This window comes from Platalea leucorodia, assembly GCF_965183815.1.
Source record: "Platalea leucorodia genome assembly, chromosome: 5".
Taxonomy (NCBI): domain Eukaryota; kingdom Metazoa; phylum Chordata; class Aves; order Pelecaniformes; family Threskiornithidae; genus Platalea; species Platalea leucorodia.
Window position 1 is genome coordinate 91,705,629 of NC_138827.1, and position 13,408 is coordinate 91,719,036.

The window sequence follows — 13,408 nt, forward strand, 5'->3', positions numbered from 1 at the left end:
TTTTTTACTTCAGTGAGAACGAACCTCTGAGTAGGATCCTACATTTGCACGGCCCGAGCTGGAGACTGCTTCGAATTTGCAGTGACTGTCCAAAACACATTAATTACAAAAGCGGTATGTACATTCATACAAAGTTGAAAAATTAGTAACTTATGTACACGAGAAGACATCAATTTTTCTTGCGTCTGCTCCTCGTCAGCTCGTACCTGCAAGACAGACACAATAAGTAATTACAGTAGTTTAAGGCTTTCTTTAAAGTTTTAACTGGCGCAAGGGAGAGAAACTGGGCTGCTTTATTGCCTGTGCTTCACGGGCGGCGCGGCAAAGGAGGCCGCAGAGGCGGCCTCCAGCTTCAGCTCCGCGCCAGGACTTGGGCTGCGTCATTCCTCTCCTGCTCCCTAATTGCCGTAGCCTCACCTGAGCCAGAGGCGAGCTGGGCCAGGGACCGCGGTTTCCCTCTCCTGCTGGCCAGGAGGGGCTCCCTGCCCAGGCGGGTGGCAACCTCCTGCACTACCCACGCTGCATTCCTTGGCCTCCGGTGAAGGAGAAAGAGGAACTACTGCCATCAACTACTGACGTAGAAGGGAAAAAAACCCTGGGTCTTAATCTCTGCCTCAGACCAGCGCTTAAGGTTTAAGTCTGAACCACAATGAACATGCAAGCAAAGCTGTAAGTGACTTACTATAATGGTTTCTATAAATGCTTTGTAATTAAAGTTTTATCATATATATATACTGCTGATCAGAGTATTAATTTAGTTTAGATCTTTATCCAAGTTAAAATTTGTTGCCAGGTCACTTTAATAAACGTAATTCTTTTACTTATGTGTCCCAGTGACTTTTATGGTAACTTAAAATATGCTGAAGACTATAATTGATATCTCGGCCTCTTATTAAAACGCTTTCGCAGGGCAGGTATTGCACTAGCACCTGGACTGACACACAACTCGGCTAAAACTGCCCAATTAGCTGAAGTTAGTCCCGCCTTTGCCGGTCAAACGTCCTTCTTGCTCACCACAACAGGCAGCCCATCCCCAGCGCTCCAGCAGCAGTCGCGCGACTCCCAGCAAAGCAGTTAGCAGGGTGGGAAAGTACGGGGAGGGAAACTTACCATTGTGCAAAACCTTTTATTAAGTCCTCCTGCGACAAGTCAATCCGCACCTTTAAAAAGCAAATTTTATTTCTTTGGCTATTAGCCAGCGTACAAACTGAGTAGCTAAGCTAGCGCTCCTCCCAAGCCAGAGCCCCTTCCAAGTCGCAGGGCTGCAGCTCAGGCTCGGGGAAAGGCGCTTCCCGCATTCCCAGGACGCAGGCGTCAGCCGGCCGCGGCACTGCCGCTCGGTCTCTCAGCAGCGCTACTTGGAAATGTCACTGGAGAAGGGATTCCAGTTTACTTGTCACAGAATCCAAGTTGTTCACGGAAAGCTTAAAGCACCCTTGGCAAATTCTGGGTTTTTAGGCACACGGCTTTGCCAGCTCCGTGTTTGCGCTATTGGAGCCGTTCCCCAAACGGGCAGCGGCGGATCCCAGAAACGTTTGTATTTCGGGAGCTCCCTTCTGAAATGAAGCAGCACGGCACGCGAATCACGCGAGACCGTACAGCCTGATTTCAGAGGAAAATCTGGCAGCAGAAGTTGTTTCCAGATTGCTCGTCCTGTTACTGAGACTTAGCAAGTGGAACCGCATTTCGGGATTACGGGAATCGCTCAGACCATTCAGCTCTATTAAATCAGTAGCGTAACTTCTTTAAACTTACTTTCCCCAGCTCCTTCCTTTCCTGTGAAATGAACGGCCTGCTGTTTTTCACTGCAACGTCCAGCGTCCTTTTCTTGACATCTTCCAAAGATTCAAAAAATTCAAACCTAAAAGTAAAGTTTTGAAAGGAGAGACTTAAGTCAAAAGTTAAAATCCCATAAGATCCATCAGTGGCCAGAACAGCGGCAGAACACAGCATCAGTGGCCAGAACTTTAACCGAGAAGGAAGACGCAGAAACGGCAATTCTATAGCGAGATTTTATTCACATTCTAAGAAATCTCTTCCAGGCCTCGGGAAAGACTACGGCACTGTCGTTCCGACTGTTCACCCTGCCAGGGGGAAGGAGGAACGCCTGCATCCGTGATGAGAAGCTATTTACCATCATTTTCCCCCTCCGCGGAAGATCAGCATGTTTTCCATGCAACCTTGATTACTCAGAGGAAATCGCTGCGCCAACCCCCCAAGTTTACAAAGTAGGCTTACACCACATTAAGAGATGACAAAGGTTGCAACCTGTGGCAATTAAATCCTTAATGGCTCTGACTCACGCCTCTGGCACACATCATCTCATGGCAAGTGAGTTTTGTCCACGCTAAATTGCTTAAGTCCTGCCCACCTGAACAGCTTTTCCTCAAGTCAGAGCCGTAAACCAGGTCATGTGTTTTGGAGCTACGTACTGCTCAGCCTCCTGTACCCGACTGAGGATGTGCGGGACACCTCAGTACCGAGGGCGAGGAAAGAGATGCTGTTCCTGACAGCCCCGCGGGCGCTACGTCACTGGAGTTACCTGAGAGTAGGCAGAAGCGAAATCCACAACTCTAGCGTTTTGAGTGTTAAGATGAAATATTTTAAAATCTTTTCTCCGTTTCTGACCTATTCTGACATACACAGAAAGGACCCAACACAGGAAAAAAACGAGTCACCCAGCATCACCCAATATTCACGTATTTTCATGTGTGCGTACCTTCCTCTAAATATGGGATTAAAACCAGCTCTCAGAAGAGCTCTGTGTCGAAGCGTGACTGTGGTTTTATACAAACCACATTCCATTTCAGTGACAAAGCTCTGGACATGCCAGCTGTCTGGCAGCGTTTTACCCTGCTCCCACCAGGTCTCAGTGACAACATCCATCCGTCTGGCCAAAGAATGCTCCAGTCTCAAGAGGCTGTTTCTCAACAGGACCTATTTCTGCCTTCGACTTTTGGAAAGATGTCAGAATAAGCATCAGGCAAAGAGGTACCCAAATGGAAGGATTGCCTCTGCAATGACAGGGAGTTAAACGTGGGTAGGGGAACGTCTATGCGGAAAGAAGCAAGCGCAGCCTGCGTCTGCTAGGAGCGGGGAAGGGGGTGGGAAGAAGGTGTGCCCTCCGCGGGGGGACAGACAACGCCACACGCAGAGCAAGGCCAGCCCTAAGTGTTTGCAAACCACGTGTAAAGTGCCATTTTTTTTCAGAAGCCCTGCCAATGTTCCTAGGAGACAATCCTTCAGCGCAGCAGGAGCACACCTTAGGTAAGCCCTTTCATTATAGAGAGATCGTAACTATTTCAGCAGCGATCATAATTAATATTTTCTTACTTCTCATCATATTGGGGGTTCAGAGTTTTTTTCTTCACGGAAGTCTTCTTCCTGCTTGTCCATCTTCTATCTGGAAGCAGGTATATACGAACATACGGATCTACTCCACGATTGGAAGAGGGTACTAGGTTTCTGTTAAAAGAAACACAGCGTTGACAAGCGAGGCAGGTTCTCCCACCGGGTGTTTTAATACCTTGTCTCTCTTGGAATCAGACCAACCCTTCATGGGCTGATGGGCCAAAAACATTTATCTTGGGAGTTGGAACATAAGCAAATAAAACTTTAAGGATGTGAAGTTAAACAAAGTTTTCCCCACTGAGTGTGTGGCCACTTATTGGGGTTCCTAAATTAACATTTACAAATGCAGTCATAGGTGTCAATCCTTGTCGTGATGCCCATCACGACACCCCAAGACACGCATCCCTTGTCAATGCTGTTCAGAGGAAGTTTTGGGAGGATGAAAGTTAAAGCACCTCTGCTGCCATGAGCGCTACTCACTGGCCGCTCTCGCAGACCTGCTGCTGGCATTGCCCAGAGCTGGTGGTTTCCACCTGCCCGGGCTCAGTGAGGCTGCACAGATGGAAGCCAGCCAACGCTCAGGCGCCTCGGCTGGGCAGCTTACGCCGCGCGTGGTTCTGCTCCAGCTCTGCTGGATGACACAAGCTCGGAGAGCTCCTCCCCTTTCCTTTACAGCGAGGTGCAAGCAGACGCCAGCGTTACCTGCAGCCATTCACCAGCACCACCAGACTCTGCCGTATCGACGCATACCGCACCGTGAGCTGAATCTCTCCCAGAGGCATTTCGGTCCCGCTGCAAGACAGTTGCACAGTCAGAGATTTTAAATACAGCTATTTAACAGACCACATGCACAGACCTAGCAGCATGAAACAGGACACGAGCTTCAGAAGCTGGTGATGCATTTTCAACTAAGACCACCTTTCAGGGCGCTATCCTTCTTTCTGGCATCCTAAGGTTTGCTATCTAGAAAGCACTGGACCAGAGAGGCTCCACAGAAACAACATTCCCGTTAGTGCCAGCGCTGCCTACCCGGCCTTCTGTACAGGTACCTGATTTCAGTCCCACGGCACAAATGGCCAGAAAAGCACCTAATGGGCCTGCTGTACAGGCTAGCATGGTACACAGCTCCTTCGAGGATGTCTGTATATGGGAAAAATGGGACCTTTTTTATATCTTATTCTGCATGTTATTGAAGTGGTTTCAAATCCAAAACATTGCTTAAAAATGGCTTTAAAATGGTTTCTAAATTAGGCCCTTTTCAGAGCTAGAGACTTCGCCAGTCCAGAAGCACTAGACTGAAACAGCTAGAGCTGGGTTTGATGTTCAGGTTGATAACTGCTCTGATGCTCTCTTAGCTGAGATGGACCTTCTCTGCTGCTTCAGTTCCCTAAGGATTCTACTAGCTCCATTCCGCATCCCAGGAGAGACAGATCCAGCGCTCCATCCTCCTTGACGGAGCAGACTACCTGCAGCCTCACGCTTCGCACTGTGGGAAGGACACACACACAAGCACACCTAGCCACAAAAACTTTGTTTGCAGCATTATGAGAGTCTTAAAATTTGTTGGATAAAACACAGCATCCAAAACTTTAAGCAGCCAGATACGCTTATCAAGAGTTTGTTTTTACAGAAGTGGGATATTCAGACTTCCAATACCCTGTTGCTAAAATCATGAGTGTTATGGGACCCAAGAGAAGAACAAATCAGCCGGAAGGACACCTACTTATGAAGGTCCAGATTGCTGCTACTTAATTCAAAGCAAGAAGAAGGCAGAGAACCCAGCGAAGCAACACTGGGCGCAAGCCTCAGTTCCTGTACGACCGGCAACGCGGGCACTACCACTGCTCTGGTCTGCAATGCTGATGATGGGCGATGCTCTGAATTTTGCTCACACTCCACCTCGGTAAGGCCAGCAACAGTTTCACTTGGTACAGGTGCGGCTGAACTGTCATTTGTGTCCAGGTCTTCTCTGCTGTCCTTTTTCAGCAGGGATTCAAGTGCTGCAGAGTCTCTTCTCACAGGAGGTACTTTTGAGACTTCTGGGTTTGGCGGGGAGACAAACTTCTGCTGGTTTCCACCCTTCTCCACAATACGCACAGGACCTTGCTTTGAGACGTTGACACCAGCCTTGACTCTTTGTGGATCGGCTTCTTCAACATTCAAGGCCTAAAAATCACAAGGGACAGAAATGAGTGCTGCTCCCAAAGCACCGGGGTTAATGCCGGCATTACCAGCTAGGATGAAATTTCACCACAAAACTGTAACAGCAGGAATCTGCCGTTAGAGGTGAAAGAGGCCTATGGGATTAGCTGTGATGTTCTCTTCCCTTGTCCTGCTGTGTATGTATTTAACAGTGTCTAAACACGGACCCAGAGCACGATGAGAAAACACCTCCTAAGCATCAGTCTCTCTTACTGTTTAGCAGCTTTGATTTCCCCAGCTTAGATTTTCTCAGTCCAACTCTTTATTGTCATGAGGAGATTTTCAGCAATGGCACCGCACTAAGTTTTAGGAAGCCTCAGGGATACCTCTCAGCTCCACCATGTGCTATTAATTGCCCTTAAAGACCTTGTCACACTTCTACTTTCTACTCGTCTGTGAAGCAAAGCTGCATTTCTCCACACCAACCTTTTATCTCTTTTGCCTGGTTAGAATTGGGTGCTTTGGTTGGGGAATCCAAGTGAATATGGCAAAAAACAACTTACCCGCAACACAAGTTTCATCTTAATGAAGCTGTCTGAACTGGAATGATCCAGCTGAAATCTCTGATCCAGAGTCATGTTTGGGTCCTTAAGTAACTGGGAGAGACATACCACTGAAGTTCCCAGGGCACTATCCCGATCCTTGTCTTTTATCTAGCAGGGGGAAGATTTATTAGATGGCAAACTGGAAAGCATACCACTGGGAAAAGCAAAGTAAGAAGGTATTTCAGACAGAGACCAAAATTAGCTTATTTACTTCAGGACATACTATCAAGTATGGTTACTTCCAAATGGGTGATGCCAGCATTTCAAAAGTGTAACAAATTAGTATGTTTGGAGTAAAAAATCTCATCTCTAACTATGCAGAGAAGGAACTGCCTTAGCAGAAAGACTAGGCCCTGGGATTTACTTGCCTTTCTTTACTTCCTCTGGGGAAAACGTCCCAGGCAGCTGGGATGACAACTGGCCTAAACCTTTACAAGCTTTTTAGGTAACAGTTTGTTTAGCCTATATAACCTCAATGCACCTTCTAAGTTCAAATCCACTTCTGTAGCCGAGTGAACAGCCATAGAACTGGCTGTGACTGCAATCTATGCTAGTGAGACACAGGATTTCTTACCGAGCCAAAATACCAAGGTGAAGAGATAAGACTCTGGTTGACAATTATGAAGGCTGCGATTCCTGACAGCAAAGTATTCATGGCTTTACTACACACAGATCTGTATAAAACCTCCTTTGCACTTTGCAGCCAGAAATGTCCCATGTTTTGAACTAAGATATTATGCGTTACGTGATCCTAGAGCAAAGACAGATACCAGCATCACCCAACAGAGAATCGCCTGTGCAACAACAGGTGCTTCTTCCACCTTTGAAGTCGGAGGATTCCAGTACAAGCACACAGAAACAACCAGCACTGAGATCACATCCACATAAAAGAGGTTTCTTCCTACGGATGTGCACTCAGTCTTCAAAGGAAAGGCTTTTCTCTCACCTCAACATGGAGGGACTGGGAATGAGCACTGTGGACAAAGAAGGTGAAAGCCTGGCCCCACGTGGGATCTTTGCTGAAATTGCAGGTCTGCAACAAGAAGATTGTGGCATATATGTTAGCTTACTCTGTAAGCAGCAAGGAATACCATGACGCTGATCACCAGAGAGGGTCATAGTGACCCTCTTGATTCATTCAGTGATGCTACACCCCAGCTGTGTGGAGAGAGTGAAATTTCCAGGTCAGAAGCGTGCAGAAGCAAAGTCTCTGGCAAAACCTGAACGAGTTCTGTGGGGTGTGGAAATGCCGAAGAACAAGTCTGGTGAGCTGCAGCTGGCTCCAACCTGGACCAGCAGCCTGCCTCACCTGCAGCGAGGCACTGCTCCCTCCCTTCCCACCTCTCCACCCAGGGAGCCAGAGCACTGCTTCCAGCCTGCAGGCACCCAGAGCCAGGTCCCAAAGCTGCAGCGAGCTGGCAGGGAAGGGTAGGAAAGCTAAAGGGGCAGTGTGAGGGGTGTAGAGCTCACAGGAAGAGTAGGAGAGCACAGCTTCAGTGCCATCCACTTCAAGGATGAAAGAGCACGGAAAGCACCCACGGGGGCTGCGGTTGAGGCTGCTCCGTAAAGCAGCTGCTTCTGCCAGGCCACGAGTGCTGGCAGCAAGAGGAAAGGAGCAGGGGAAAGCTGGAAGTCTGACCCAGCTTGGGAGAGGCAGGTGATGTGGTGGGGAAGAGGGAAAGCCAAAAAAGGTAAAATGCAAGCAGAACCCAATTTCTGGATGGAGCAGGTGGAAGAAACAAAGGAAAATAGGTGCCAGTCCCATATGCCTGTGTGTAGCCAACAGGGTTCATTCCTATTTGTTGGGTGTCCAAAAGAACATAGGGCCGCCCTCATCCAGCTGTGGGGCAATAAACACGGCAGCTACCGGAAGGGCAGAACTCTGCTGTTGCTCGTACTCATCAGGCAAAACTAAATATTAAATAATGAAAAAGGAACTGAAAGCAAGGTGGAGGAGATCCAGATACATCTTATCAGGTTAAAAAAAAAAAAAAAAAAAAAATCAGTAAAACTGTGAAACACAGGAACCAGGAGACTCTGATGAGGGAACAAATGCCAGTTTGATGCAAATGACACTCTGCCCTGAGACAGCATGAGGCAGATTGGAGACCTATCATTTTTTCCTCTTCAACCCTCGCAGAACTAGAGTATCTTGACCAACATGACCTCGTGGCCATGAGCACAAACACACATCTGTACAGCAGCTGATCAGACACCCACTAATCAAGCACAACCCAGTGACACAGTGCTTCCACATGTTGGTTGACCCCCACCTCCCGGCCTCTGCAGCTATGACCATAACTACAGCTCTTCACATCAGCTTCCCTAGTCCTACCCTTCCTAGGGGCTACTTGGAGGTAGTCACCTGTAAAATAGAAAGTATTTAAGGAAACCAGAAGTCAAACAGCCTCACCTTGCTTTTCTGAGTCTTGTTTCCTAGTGTGAGCAGGACGAAGGAGGAAGGTTCTCGTTCCATCTTCTGTCATTTAATACAAGGAAAAAAAAAGAAAGTAGGAAAAAAAAAAAAAAAAAGAGACATTTATAGTTTACAGGAAGCAATATGAAACTGCTACTCTTACTTGAAATAAGTTGATGGAAAGCTGACAACAGTTTTCAGATGCAGGACATCTGAAGAGTGCAGTACACAAGAAAGACTCGAGCCATAACAGCACAGTCTTACCCTCTACCATCAACAGTACAGATTTAAGCCGAAGTTTTATGTATTTAGGTTTCAGTAGATGAGCAGTTAAAAACTTGTTAGAAGCTGGGAGGAAACCGAGAAGAGAGCTGAAGGCTCAGTGGGAAGTCTTCATCATTCCTGAATGAAACAGGGCTCTCAGAATTGGCTTCCAAGGCTCAGGACTTGCTGTACAGCAGCTAGAAGCGAGTCTTCGGCATCAAGTAACAACTCCTTTCCAGAAGCAATAACACTGAACCTCTTGCACTGTGCTTCTCTGCACTAATGCTATAGAAGTTAAGGCTGAGGATATGGTCAGTGGATACCATGAAGTCCAGAATTAAGGATTATCAAGTGTGATGTATATCACAGTGCTGGTAACTCATCTAAATTGTAAAGATTGCATTTAGGAGGGGAGCTACTCAGAGAGAATGGGAAGCTTTATCCATTGCTCAGAGCTGTGGTTGTGTGTAGCTTGTTCAAGGAAAAAAAAAAGGGAGACAGACATTCTTCCCCATACCCACCATTTACATCACAGTGGCAAAACGCAGTATTTGGGGGAAAACGTAAACAGAAGCAAAGAGAGAGGAGGCATGAATGACAGAGTGGCTTCTGAATCCCTCTAAAACTGAGGGGGAAGGAATCTGGTGGTCGGGTCTCCAATGGACAGGAAGATTACCACGAACAAGCATATTCCTCCCATGCCAGTCTGGGAGGTCAAGCTGGAACCGCTCAGCATGGAAAGAACCCCTGCAGCAGCGGAAAGGATAACGTGACTTGGTCTGATGTCTGGAGGCTCTCTGTCCAACGTATAAAATAAAAATAAAGACAACTGCACACACAATCAAGTATTTCTGTGCTGCATTCCCTGTTGGACCTCCTAGACTTTCACTGGGGTGGGCTTTCAATCACTACCTTGAACCCCTGGTCACTTAGATTCTGACACTGGAGGGATTATTTCTTTTTAACCACAGCTAGTTTCAGTTGCTACGATACCACATAATCCAGAATGTTGTTTTGCAAGCATAGGAGAAGAATATAAATTTTACCTTGAGGTACTTATTATTTTTGATCTTCTTTGCTCCACATTCACCATTCGAATACTCAAAGTGGTTTTTCTGAATTAGTAAAAGAGTATTTAAAAACAATTAATTTGTGGGCTTTAAAAAAAAGGTTAGGAGTGAAGGCTGCCTGCATGTGGTTTGTACTTACTGGAAGGTTGAAGGCGCTGTCCAAGTAGACTATCAGAATAGCTGTAGACAGACCCTTCTTATCCTGCAAAGGCCAGGAAAGATAAAACAAAACAAAACAAAACACAAGGTAGGCATGATCACCCATCAAGGACAACATAAAGCACAACACAAATTCAAAGGACAGTTTCTGAAAGCTAAGCAGCTCTTCACCTTTCTCCTAAAACTTGGAATTTAGAGGAGCACAAGCCAATACAGCATGACAGTTGTAAGCAGACCAGCAAGAAGAGGTCTTTACTAAGAAGTAAGTTTTTTCAATTCACTGGCCTTAATGCTCTCAAATCTCTCTAGTGCAGAACTGGTTGGATTCCCCAGTGCAGCAAGACACCTAAAAACATGCTCAACCACATACATCCACATCAGTAATCCAGTGTCAGCGGAACAAAGCCTGGAAACAAATTTTATTCACTTCAGTGGAACTCAAATGCTTTTGCTTGATTATGAAGAAACAGCATCCTTGGGAGATGGGCTTTATCCAAGCAATTCTGCTGGACAAGTGAGACACCATTTGGAACCATGGCCCTACCAAGCACCAGTACTGGGTATCTGTCTATGACTGGTACAGGTTATAGACAGGGGTCCTGCACAGATCCTAGATGAAGAGGGAAGGGAAAAATTATCAAAGGAGGGAACTGTGAGAGGCCGCTTTGCAGTGAGTCAAACGAAGCTTTGCTAATTCAAGCAAGAAGAGCTGCCAGATTTGAGTTACTCCTCCATTGCCAAGGGACCTGGGGCAAGCAAACACCCTTCCTCTTCAGGAGGGGCGGCGGGGGGAAATAACATCAAAACTTTGTCAGACAAAAATAAACTCCCGTGAGTTTGCCTGGGGTTCCTAATTTTACACACTCCTTTGTTGATCACTGGACAGGGATCAGAGTATCTGAATCCTTTAAGCAAATATACTCACCTCATGTAGCTTTTCTTGGTCATTTACCAGAGAAAGCCACTCCAGTTTTAAATGCAAGTGTCCGCTTGTTGTCTTACTTAAAGGAAACCACTAAATGGAGACAACAAAGAGTAACTGGAGAACTGTGAGGCAGAATTTTTATATATATGTTGCAGTCTGAGACTTATGTACAATAGACAATATGAATTGTACTTTGAGCACCTTCGCTTGCGTAGAAAGAGCCAGCCAGAAAAGCCAGAAAAAACAAAAATAAGATACCCATATACATGCAAAGCACATGGATATTTCTAACCAGCAGCAGCACAAGACAGGCACTCTGGCATTGTTTGCAGAGTGATGGGTAGCAGCATAAACCACACTAAGATCGGATGATTTCTTCCCTCAGCAATCAGACTGCTTCACCAAACTTTATCTGTAGCCTTGTACAAAGCATTTGGTACATACAGGACATGAGATATCAACACAAGATACCCCACTGCTGGCTCAGCATAACCTCAGGGCTGTCTGAGGTTGCCAGCTTGATTGTAAAAATTATTGTAACGGCTACTTTAAGTTTTCTGAGCAAAGGTATTTTCTTTTCGTGAAAATACCACAGTGCAAGCGTGCAAGGACGCTTTAAGCACACAGAAACAATGTAGTAGCAGAGGGAGAGCACAAATGAGTACATGTAAGCATACATCACCAGCCACATTTAGAAATAAGCTGTGATCTTTACCTCATCAACAGTTCTGTCATTCATTACATCCACTAAGCTTATAAGCAAGCTGAAAGACAAAAAGCAAACATTTCAGTGTATATTTAGGTATACGGCATACTGCTGTTGGAGGGAGAAGAAACCACCACCAAAAAAGCCCACGCTCAAATCTGTTCCAAATAACAACTTCTCTGCATTACCTGTGTGCGTGTGCACTGCAACGCACTTACACTTCTGAAGTCTCCCCCTTGAAATACTGCCGAAGCTAAAATAAATTTGAAGTAAATCTCAAGTCATGTAGTAACTATCACTTCTAGTGGCTTCCTAGGATTCCCTGCAGGAGTCTGGGACCGTTCTCTACCTTGTTCAAAGTCAGTTGCACTAGGAACTAATAACTTGGTATCCATATCTGGCCAAAGGGAATAGCTTCCTTCAATATTAAATTTCTGGTATGAATAACCTGGGTGTTCCCTTGCAGAGGTTACCGGATCTCGAGCAAGGGTCATGCTAATTTACCTGCCCATAAAGTCATCTTTATCCGGATCTTCATCATACAAGTCCACTTCTAAGTCCTGACCAGGCACTTCATGAACAACAAACTGTAGGAGAAAGAGGTATTGATTAAAAATAAAAAGCACTCACATAGGTTCATATAGGCTCAGGCTGTGGACAGGAACATGACCCTTCACAGCTGTATAACACGTTAAGGACATTCCCTGCTTTTTCGTGGCTAATTGCATAACAAATAAATTGATTATAGGTGAAAATATTTCAAAATCAGTTTGCTTGGTTTTGAACTACAAGTTAAACCCCTCAAACTGGTATCTCCAATAAGCAGAGAAGAATTAATGCTAGAATAGACTACAGCTGCACAGACTGCTGCACTGATTGATATTTAAAGCAGTGCTTTGCACCTCCTCCAAAAACCCACATATGTAAATCAGATCAACCTGAATGACATTTCAAGTTTGCAATGTAAATTTGAACTTGTTTGAGGGACAGAAATGCCTCAATCACGTAACAAGGAAGTCCACCTGCTCCAGTGCAATCAGCTAAGAGAAGGTCCTCCAAGCACAGGGAGGTAAACGGCTGTGCATCCTACAGATGGAAAGATCAAAAGATTCAGTACCTCAAATGTCTCATTCCAAATGGGATTAAGATCTCGGGAAACTGTCTTGCTTCGATACTGCACCGTGCCAATGCGAAGAAGAGCATACGGGTCAGACTTCCCCCTGATTGCACCAAGGAAACTGTCTTTCTGGACAAGGTTTTCAGCTTCTAGCAGATGAACCCTTATTACTCCCTGAATAAAATAAGATACAAAATTGGTCATGAAAATGCGATCTTTGGATAATTATAATATGCTGCCTCCTAAAGCTAGTTATTTCAGGCAGCAAGGGTAGTCACCATGACAGTTTTGCAAAGACATGTATTTTGATGCAGTATATTTCCAATGACAGCTGTATTAAAACACTTTTTCTACCATTTACCTAGAGCAAAAAAAAAAAAATAAAAAACCCCAAACTTCAACAGATACACAATCCAATCTAGACAATTGGCTAGGAAATATTCTTCAACTTATTTTTAAATCAGAAACATACATATGCACACAGGATTACAGCCACAGTCAAATCAAGTGTAAAGATCAATTCCCACTGATGGAAGGAGGAACTAAGCACCCATTGGCAGGTTCTTATTTTATTGCAGAGCGGCCATTCAACTTCAATTTGGTGATGCAAGTTTGCAATAGGGAGCACCCCTTTGTCATTCATTTATATTTAC

General features: G+C 45.5%; 1 protein-coding gene across 1 annotated transcript in view; it reads right to left on the minus strand.

Annotated features, from left to right (window-relative positions):
* Window positions 1–163: 163 nt before the first annotated feature.
* The window catches only part of ESYT3 (extended synaptotagmin 3), a 33,703-nt gene continuing 20,458 nt past the window's right edge, over window positions 164–13,408 (minus strand). Inside the window, exons 9-23 of the mRNA XM_082314722.1 lie at window positions 12,756–12,929; window positions 12,143–12,225; window positions 11,648–11,696; window positions 10,933–11,022; window positions 9,988–10,050; window positions 9,825–9,893; window positions 8,512–8,577; window positions 7,045–7,131; window positions 6,057–6,206; window positions 5,075–5,517; window positions 4,054–4,143; window positions 3,334–3,465; window positions 1,756–1,861; window positions 1,111–1,160; window positions 164–206 (exon numbers count right to left, since the gene is read on the minus strand). Of these exons, the coding sequence (XP_082170848.1) occupies window positions 170–206; window positions 1,111–1,160; window positions 1,756–1,861; window positions 3,334–3,465; window positions 4,054–4,143; window positions 5,075–5,517; window positions 6,057–6,206; window positions 7,045–7,131; window positions 8,512–8,577; window positions 9,825–9,893; window positions 9,988–10,050; window positions 10,933–11,022; window positions 11,648–11,696; window positions 12,143–12,225; window positions 12,756–12,929 (1,689 nt within the window). The 3' untranslated portion in view covers window positions 164–169. The remainder of the gene's footprint in view (window positions 207–1,110; window positions 1,161–1,755; window positions 1,862–3,333; window positions 3,466–4,053; window positions 4,144–5,074; window positions 5,518–6,056; window positions 6,207–7,044; window positions 7,132–8,511; window positions 8,578–9,824; window positions 9,894–9,987; window positions 10,051–10,932; window positions 11,023–11,647; window positions 11,697–12,142; window positions 12,226–12,755; window positions 12,930–13,408) is intronic.